At 35.4% G+C, this 9,631-nt stretch overlaps 2 protein-coding genes across 2 annotated transcripts in view; both read left to right on the top strand.

Moving 5' to 3' along the window:
- Nucleotides 1-639: 639 nt before the first annotated feature.
- LOC107685418 (endonuclease domain-containing 1 protein-like) lies at nucleotides 640-3,097 on the top strand. Its single transcript, XM_016481991.1, has 4 exons — nucleotides 640-695; nucleotides 860-1,157; nucleotides 1,423-1,723; nucleotides 3,054-3,097. The coding sequence occupies exons 2-4, from the start codon at nucleotides 900-902 to the stop codon at nucleotides 3,095-3,097; spliced, it is 603 nt and encodes a 200-aa protein (XP_016337477.1). The 5' UTR covers nucleotides 640-695; nucleotides 860-899.
- A 4,612-nt stretch (nucleotides 3,098-7,709) lies between these two features.
- The window catches only part of LOC107685411 (natterin-like protein), a 13,677-nt gene continuing 11,755 nt past the window's right edge, over nucleotides 7,710-9,631 (top strand). The window contains exon 1 of the mRNA XM_016481987.1: nucleotides 7,710-7,719. The gene's annotated coding sequence lies outside the window, so the exon portion shown is untranslated. The remainder of the gene's footprint in view (nucleotides 7,720-9,631) is intronic.

The following is a 9,631-nucleotide window of genomic DNA, read 5'->3' on the forward strand; positions in this document are numbered from 1 at the left end:
GGAGTTTGTATGATGAAGGATCTTGGTTGTTCATGTTTTTTGATGATTACTGCAGGTTGTCAGACATCTCCTTGTTGCACTCTTACGCTTTCTCCTATGTGAACATCTGGAAGCAGCCTCGTTTGTCTGTCAAAGTAGTCCTTTTGCTTGTCCTGTCTTTGTTTCAGGTTGTCTTAGATCTGTATGTTGTTTTTTTGGGGGACAATAAGGTGACTGAGGTAGGTATCTTGGATTTCATGGCCACAAATACACTCTGAGCAGTTGTGTCAGATGGTTTATTTTTTGGGAAGTTAGAGTAATAATCAGCAGACAGTAAGCAATCTGAATCATTGAAATGGAACAGATTTGACCAGTTGACCAATTTTTGACCAGGGTATTCCTGGTATTGGATGTGATATCATTGGCTCTCTTGGATTACTGCACACAGGACATTGGGAAACAAACTCTTCAATTTGCACCTAAGTAATAGATCAGAATATGGAAGTGAAACACTTAATGCAATATTTTTACGAGCTCCTGGCTCATTTCCAGGATAGAAGGTTATGACACATCATGAACACTGCATGACCTACACGAAAATGAGTTACAAAGAAAACTTTTTATAGTGTGTAGCTTAGCTTTTGAAAGATGTGCCTGGAGTGAACCATGGTAGAGAGGGACGAAGTGGCAACGAGCTTGTGAAGACTCAGCAGTAGGTAAGATGCATTTTTCATGCTGTTAAAACAATATACGCTCTTTAATATACAAATGACAAAGAATGATGGATAGCACAAGTCAATTTTTATCTTCTGCCATACAGTATTACATTTATTTTCTGTTGTATTTACTATTTCATAATATTTTCATAAACTTCTTGCAGAGAAATTAATTTAATCATGATGTTCCTTCATGTGATGATGATGGCGTCAGTCCTCTCTGGTGGTTCAGCTGAAGTTGTGAGTGATTTTCGAGAGAAATGTGCTGATATTTTTGCAAATGGAGCTCCACCAACAATACTTCACGGACATCAGTACAGACAAATCTGCCAAACTTTAAAAAACAAAGTTTATTATGCCACACTTTATGATACTGACAACAAGATTTCGGTCTACTCTGCCTACAAGTTTAACAAGAAAATGAAATGCGACAGAAAACACATATGGTGCATTGAACCTCAAGTAAGAATATCACTCTATGTCCACATGAATGTTTTGTCATTTGGTATGTTTCTGAATTCAAACATATAGTACTTAGCCATAAAATGTAATCATTTGTTTATAATTAATACTCATTTAAAAGATTAATGATGTCTCACACTGTGAAAATGCACAGATGTTTCCTTCATGTAGTCATATTTTGGTGGCAAGTTTAATTCCCATACTATGAAATTTCCTTAAGACTTTTTTTGTAATGTGCATTTTATTGCTTATAAAAATATTACAGCTTGATAATCCAGGAGAAGAACCAAATATGGTACCTGACCGTTCCCATCAATCACCGAACCAAGCTGTCAGTGATGATTATAAGCACTCTGGCTTCGACAAAGGTCATCTGGCACCAGTCTACCTGGCAAGCTCACAGGATTGTTCTGATGCCACCTTCACTCTCACCAATGCTGCGCCACAAAACCTCCATTTTAACAGAGGTAAATGGAGGATACTAGAAGAAAAAATTGCAGACGAACTTACCATGCAATGTCTGTCAAAAAAGAACACTGCTTACGTTGTAACAGGGGTGGTACCAGGTAAACGTAAAATTTATGAAAAAAGAAATGTGAATGTGAATGTGCCTAGTCATTTCTGGACTGCATACTGCTGTTTAGACCATAATAAGGAGTGTCAATTCTCGAAAGGATTTATTGGGAGGAACAGGAACAGCAAAGCTCCTGACAACATAACAGTGAATGAATTAGAGACAAGGTTGGAAAACCTTTATAAAGTCAAATCTTTTCAGTTGTTTAGTACAAAAGCTTTTTTTTTAAGCAGCTGTATTATCTGTTGAATTATGATAGTCCTTAAAGCACACTCTTAAAAATAAAGGTTCTTTATTGGCATTTGTGGGACAATAAGTAACGAATTTTCATTCTTCATTTTCATTCTTCTCATACTATGTAACACATAATCATAGCTTTACACACAAGGCTGAACTACCTCCTATATGTTTCTGTTAAGAACTGATAAACAAGTACACTGTGCACCCAGGAACTAGGACGTATGCCAAATGCTTGAGCAGACAGAGAATGAATGATATCTTTATTTCAGACTCAAAAAGGTCCATATAAAATAAAAAAGCATACAAAAACAACATACAACATGGATAACAACAACAACAAGTAACAAGAAAATAATTTACATCTAATGTCCATATAAACACTTTCTCCAGTGCCTCCAAAGTGCAGAGGTGTACCTAACAGTGCTCTTCTCCAAGATCACAATAATTTCATTTTTAGAGGCCTCAAGTCGCTTTATAAATTTATACACAAAATTTCTGATCACAGCATATAACATGGGCACCTGATTCTGAACAAAAAGCTGACTGGCACTTGTCCACTGAGGGACTTTTAATAAAAGTCGTAATGCATCATTGTATGCAACCTGCAACTTGTTGAATTTAGCTTTACTGTAACTGCACCACAAGTGGGCAGTATACAGTGGAGTGCAATAGGCTTTAAACAAAGCTATTTTGACATCATCAGTACACATGCTAAATTTACGAACAAGCATGTTAGCTTGTGCATACAATTTACAATACTGTCGGGGGAACCCCTCGCTGCTGTAATTTTACAAATAGCTTTCCATGATTAATGCGGTCAAAGGCTTTAGAGGCATCTAAAAAGCACAGACACATAGTGGAGTTCTGCCTTCTGTACTTACTCACAGCCTCTTTCAGTGCATAGATACACATATCAGTCCCATGCTTACTTTTAAAACCAAACTGCTCATCGTTGGTAATAACATATTGCTGAAATTGATCCAGTAATATTATCTCTAATACCTTAGACATCACGCTGGCTAAGGCAATAGGCCTATAGTTTTCTGTACTAGATATTTTCCCTGTTTTGTCTTTAATTACAGGTACCAGCAAAACAGAAAGCATAGAACTGGGCAATGTGCCATGAATCAACATTCCAGTAAAACACAAGGCCAATAAAACAACAAGTCTGTGACTAGCAAATTTCAAATGCTCTGCTGTGATCTGATCTAGGCCACAAGATTTATTCAGAACTAATTTTCCTATAGCAGAAGCTACTTCCTCAGCCTTGATAACCTCATTATTAAACGACACATTCCCAATAATGAAATCGTCACTTTGAACACAATTGAATAGGTCACTATAATGCTTTCTCCAAAGATCTGCAATATTTTCATATCCAGTAACCCCTTCAACACTAGAGGGCAGAGGAATTTTATTAGCATTCATAACTTTAACTTCTTTCCATTCTTCATTTTGTAATACTTTCTTAGCAAAAGAATTAGCTCTGAGAGTATGTTCGCTCCTTTTTATGAAGCGAACAGCATATTTAAACTGTGTGACAGCTTGTTTCTTTACATCACAAGTATGACCATTCCTTGGTTTTCCACCAGCAACCCAGTTTTTAAAGGCTTCCCTTGCTTGCTGATGGAGTTTACTCACATGCTCATTCCATCCTGGTCTAATATTATATCGTTTAGATCTTTTGTTACAAAATTATTTGCTTGCATTGTTTAGTACCATCACGATTTCATCATACATGTTACGCAAATCATCATTATGGTTTGAGTTGTCACAATTAATATTATCACACAAAAATACATCATATGGAATTTGAATATTCCCCAGAGACTCATCAGTCAAGTTATAATAATGCTGCATATCATAATCTGTGAGCTTAGCCCACTCAACTCTCCCATCATGGGTATAATTACCCCCTCATAGGTATAATTACCCTTTTTGGTTATTTCAGGTAATTTTTCTATATTTAGCATCCCAGAAATAGGCATGTGATCTGTTGCAGCTGTTCCATACAAGATTTCAACATTCACTATCATGAGCATCAACAGTGCATATGCAGTGATCCAGCCATGAAGTTGTATTCCAGGCCTCACTGACATATGTGTAGCTGTCAGTCGGCAACAGATCCAAACTTGACAGAATTAAACTATTATCCTGACAAAACCTAACCAAGTACTGGCCAAACAAAGATTTCACATCAGAAACATCTGCATTAAAATCTCCCATTACATAAATACAAGTGCATTCACTCTCTTCAATAAAAGAGCATATAAAAGCAAGCCTTTGAATAAATTCATCCTCATTACCAGGACATTCATAGGGTATATAAACATTTAAAATAATAAAAAAATTATTGTCGATGGCTGCTTTTATTCCTATACACCAATCGACATTCAATCTAATCACTGTGATTACAGGATCATATTTCATATGCCACATAATGGCCACTCCACCAGATATTCTACCGTGCACAAACCCCAAACTCAAGTCTGTTGTGGACTCTCCCACCCCGTGAAAGACACTATTAACAGAGTTAAGTTTGTCCCTCAAGAGAGATACTGTATATGTAGTTGTGATTTCTGTGTTCTTTGCCATTTCTCTTCTGACACTTGATGTTAGCGACATTAATAAAAGACTCTATATCTCCACCCTGGACTCCCTGTCTCTTCATTCATGATCCAACACATTGTAGCAACAAGGCATGTGTTTCTGTACGAGTTTTGTTGTGATCGGAATGACTTGAAAAACTGGTGGTGTATAATATTCAGTTGTTTAGTGTATGATGTCCAGTTTCTGTATCTATTTACAAAGTCGGCAAAATAATGAGGCCTAGTGTTTTAAAATCTGTTCAGAAATCATGTAGTGTATTCCAGCCTACACTGTAAAATCTAATGAGTTGGGCTTACTTAAAAAAAAGCATGCAAACCGATTGCCTTGAAAAAACTAAGTAAAGTGAAATAGGAATAGTATGTTGTACTGACAAATGCTTAGTTAGTATAGTTTACTCACACAAGAGTTCTAGTAACTAAAGAAGAACTGTAGGGGGTACTTGATCCTTTCGTTTAGGTTTACTCATGACTTAGTATAGCTACTCACTGACTCCCAGAGTGCATTGCGGCAGAATAAATTATGCAGTTGCTTTGTTTTACAGTTGTTGATTTTATTTGCCAATGTTATTTGCTGTCTTGTGTCAGTAGTAGTACAACAAAAAGAGCAAATAAAATGGTTATTGTTACAATTAATGAGAATAAATGAAATTGAATTGTTACCATTGTTGTGATTCACGTGCTGAATGTTGAAGTCTGTGTATGACTTCAGCATATTACCACACACTATTTAAGAATTATATAAGTCCAATTAAAAGCATCTCAAGATATTTATGAAAACTTCAATCTGATTGAACTTATTAATCAACAGAAAACAAAACTTCACTAATTATTTAATTCTAAGATAGATTATCTTCTAGAACCTACTTAAGAGTTTTTCTTCTTTTGAAATCAAATAACTCTGACTTCATGATGCATTGCTGCATTAACAGGAAAAAAATTATAGTAACATAAATGAAGTTCCAAGTTGCCCAACCAAAGTAAAAAAAAGTGATGAGTGGTGAGTAAAAAACAGGACGAAAAATTATAGTAACATAAATAAATTTCCAAGTGCCCAACCAAAGGGAACGCTAATCACTATAATGGTGAGTTTAAAAAAAAAACACATTTTAGGAAAATCAACATCAATTTATGAAGTTAGCTTATGTGATGTTCTCTCAAATATTTCAGTTGTATTGAGAATTCAACATTCAAGATGACTTTGGGAAACGAGTGAAAGCAACTAGTGAAAGATAACTGCAGACATGGAGGAAATGGATAAAAAGTCTATTAAGACTCTTTTTCTTTTCTTCTTCTTCTGTTGTTATGTTGCACATTAGCAACATATTAGTGCACTGCTGCCTCTCACTGCTTTATTAATGTCATTGGTTCCTTTGTGGCTACTTGAATATTTTAAGTAAGTGTCACTCAAAACAGTGTCAATTGTTTTATTTGCCTTGAAAGTTTTTCCTTTTTTTTATTGCAAACTAGTCAGAGATGAAATACAACTTTGCATACACTACACATAATGTATCAACAATACATCCAATGCCATCTGAACATATGGAAGAGAAGAGAAGAAAAAAAAGTTGACAATGACTGTTAAAAGAGAAAGATGCATTTAAATAGCTTTTTTATGAACATAAAGAAAGGCAGGAACAGAACAAATAAAGAAAAGAGGAATAAAAAAAACAAAAAAACAAAAAAAAACACCAAAACAAGTATTAATCACGGTACATGAAAGATCTCATCATATCTCTTCAAAAAATAAATACATTTTTTTGTTATTTATTACTCTTAGTGATTTAATTCAATGTTCTACTTCACATAAGAAATCGATAAAAGTAGGTATTTTCTTAAGAAACCTTTGTTTGTTTGAAAGTTAACAGATTCTAAAGATTTGTTTTGGTTTTCAAAAAAGCAAACAACATCCTTAATGTGTAAATTACAGTTCATATTAACTTTAGAAAAACAATAGGAACTCAAATCTTTCCAGAAAAGTGATGAAACATTACAAGAGAAAAATAAATGACAAATATATTCACTTTCTTTTTTACAGAAGGTGCATACATCAGCTACATCACAAAATTTAGACACAAAAGCATTACAAGGGTATATATTATGCAAAATGTTCAAATGCACTTCTTTCACTTTATTGGGTATACAGTATTTATATGGTAATAACCATGTTTTCCTCCATTGAATGTTATCTATTTTAGAACCCCCCAAAAAATGTCCCTTTTGGAGAAATTGAGTTTCGAGATTGAGAAAGTTGACGAATAAATGTATTATTACATTCTTTACTTAAAAGCGAAACACCTCCCAAACATAACTGTGAAAGTTGTTTTGAGCATGACTCATGGGTGAGGGAAGCTTTCATCAGACATATTAATCCATCAGGAATCGCCTTTATAACAGAGTTAAATTCTTTAAATGGAACGGGACATTGATGGATATTCATAAAACATTCATAAGATAACAAATCGCCATTATAGAGTTGAATAGATCGGCAACAAAAATGATGTTTTTATTAAACCATTTATCAAAAAAGACTGATCTATTTCTAATTTGAATATCCAAATTGTTCCATAAGATGGTTTTGTGGGGGGGAAAGTTGTGGTTGTAAACCAGTTTCCAGGCTAACAAAGCTTGTTGATAAAATCTAGCCAGTTTAATAGGTAATTTACCAGTGGAGTAATTGCATTTCATCAAAAAAGAAAAGCCACCTACCCTAATAAATATATTATTAGGAATGAAATACCACAGAATCTGACCCAAGCAAATCCGGTCTGTGTTTCATTAATGATATGATGTAAATGTTGTTTTAATCTCTTGGCGAATATGGAAGCGATTAATTTATAATCAAAATTAAGAAGAGTGATAGGGCGCCAATTATCAATTACAGTTACATCTTTGTCTGGTTTGGGAATGAGAGATATCACCCTTTGTTTCATAGTAGGAGTCATTGTTCCATTTTTTATACATTCTTGAAGCATTAAGAAAAAAGGTTGTTCCAAAAACTCCCAAAACTGTATGAAGAATTCTAAAGTAAGGCCATCGGAGCCAGGCGACTTCCCCTTTTTCATTGATTTCATTGCATCACTAATTTCATTTAAGGAAACAGGAGCCTCACATGATAACTTAAATTCATCACTTATTTGAGGTATATAGTTCTTAATCTGTTGCAGGTATGACTTACTTTGGTTTGCCTGAAAATCAGAGGAGTACAGGTTCCTATAAAAATTAGTAACAAATTTCTCAATTTCTTCAGGGTGTTTAGAAACTGAATTGTTAATTTGTAATGCAGAGATGCTTTTCCTTTTAAAATTCCTTTTCTCAAGAAGCTCGTATTTTTCTCTCCTTCCTCAATCCAATCTCAATCTGGATCTAAGGAAGGCACCTTTAACTATTTCTAAATATATATGGTCTAATTTAGGGATGTAACGATTACCGGTTTGAGATAAATCGTGATAAAACACCCCACGGTTAGTATTACCGTTTCATATTTTAATTATCACTATAACCGTATTCGATTACCGCGATTTGAACAACTGAGGATAAATAAATACTGTACTGCACAGGGCACCAAATGGGCACATTTTGCGCTATTTTTTTCTGCCCGTGCGACTAAATTTTGTGTGCGGTCGCACTGGCGCGACCACCGCATTGTTTAACTCATAAGCGCTGCATTTCTGTTGTATGTGAGAAACATCAAACGGCAAACGAAACTGAAAGCATAACGAAACCGCGCGACTCGTTTGAGCTGCGCAGCGCTTCGAGTGTAGAGCCTGGTTTATACTCGCCGCGTCAGGAGCGCGAAGCTGCGTGCAGCAAAAATGACGCGAATATTGAGGAAACGATGGATGGGTTTCATGCAAAAGTAAAGTAAAAGACCGCTTCTTAAACCAAAGGTGAACATGTTGGTATTATTGTGGGACAAAAACATGCAAGCACTGTCACCGACAGCAAGTTTAGTTTTACTTTTCTTTTTGTTTTCATTTTGAAAAGCTTATCTTTGCGGTTTACCTCACGTTATGCTATGGAGGCTCTCTTTTTTATTTATTTGATTCCTCAGTGTTTGCTAAATGTTCTGTAATTTATTAGTCGGTATATAATACAGCATGTGGATTTTTTATACATTCTTGAAGCATTAAGAAAAAAGGTTGTTCCAAAAACTCCCAAAACTGTATGAAGAATTCTAAAGTAAGGCCATCGGAGCCAGGCGACTTCCCCTTTTTCATTGATTTCATTGCATCACTAATTTCATTTAAGGAAACAGGAGCCTCACATGATAACTTAAATTCATCACTTATTTGAGGTATATAGTTCTTAATCTGTTGCAGGTATGACTTACTTTGGTTTGCCTGAAAATCAGAGGAGTACAGGTTCCTATAAAAATTAGTAACAAATTTCTCAATTTCTTCAGGGTGTTTAGAAACTGAATTGTTAATTTGTAATGCAGAGATGCTTTTCCTTTTAAAATTCCTTTTCTCAAGAAGCTCGTATTTTTCTCTCCTTCCTCAATCCAATCTCAATCTGGATCTAAGGAAGGCACCTTTAACTATTTCTAAATATATATGGTCTAATTTAGGGATGTAACGATTACCGGTTTGAGATAAATCGTGATAAAACACCCCACGGTTAGTATTACCGTTTCATATTTTAATTATCACTATAACCGTATTCGATTACCGCGATTTGAACAACTGAGGATAAATAAATACTGTACTGCACAGGGCACCAAATGGGCACATTTTGCGCTATTTTTTTCTGCCCGTGCGACTAAATTTTGTGTGCGGTCGCACTGGCGCGACCACCGCATTGTTTAACTCATAAGCGCTGCATTTCTGTTGTATGTGAGAAACATCAAACGGCAAACGAAACTGAAAGCATAACGAAACCGCGCGACTCGTTTGAGCTGCGCAGCGCTTCGAGTGTAGAGCCTGGTTTATACTCGCCGCGTCAGGAGCGCGAAGCTGCGTGCAGCAAAAATGACGCGAATATTGAGGAAACGATGGATGGGTTTCATGCTAAAGTAAAGTAAAAGACCGCTTCTTAAACCAAAGGTGAACATG

The sequence above is a fragment of the Sinocyclocheilus anshuiensis genome, unplaced genomic scaffold, assembly GCF_001515605.1.
Source record: "Sinocyclocheilus anshuiensis isolate Anshui unplaced genomic scaffold, SAMN03320099.WGS_v1.1 scaffold1058, whole genome shotgun sequence".
NCBI lineage: Eukaryota > Metazoa > Chordata > Actinopteri > Cypriniformes > Cyprinidae > Sinocyclocheilus > Sinocyclocheilus anshuiensis.

Coding starts and splice junctions, on each gene's coding strand:
- LOC107685418 (XM_016481991.1), top strand. CDS start 900: ATGGCGTCAGTCCTCTCTGGTGGTTCAGCTGAAGTTGTGAGTGATTTT. Junction 1,158..1,422: donor TATGGTGCATTGAACCTCAA/GTAAGAATATCA, acceptor AAAATATTACAG/CTTGATAATCCAGGAGAAGA. Junction 1,724..3,053: donor TGTAACAGGGGTGGTACCAG/GTAAACGTAAAA, acceptor CTTTAATTACAG/GTACCAGCAAAACAGAAAGC.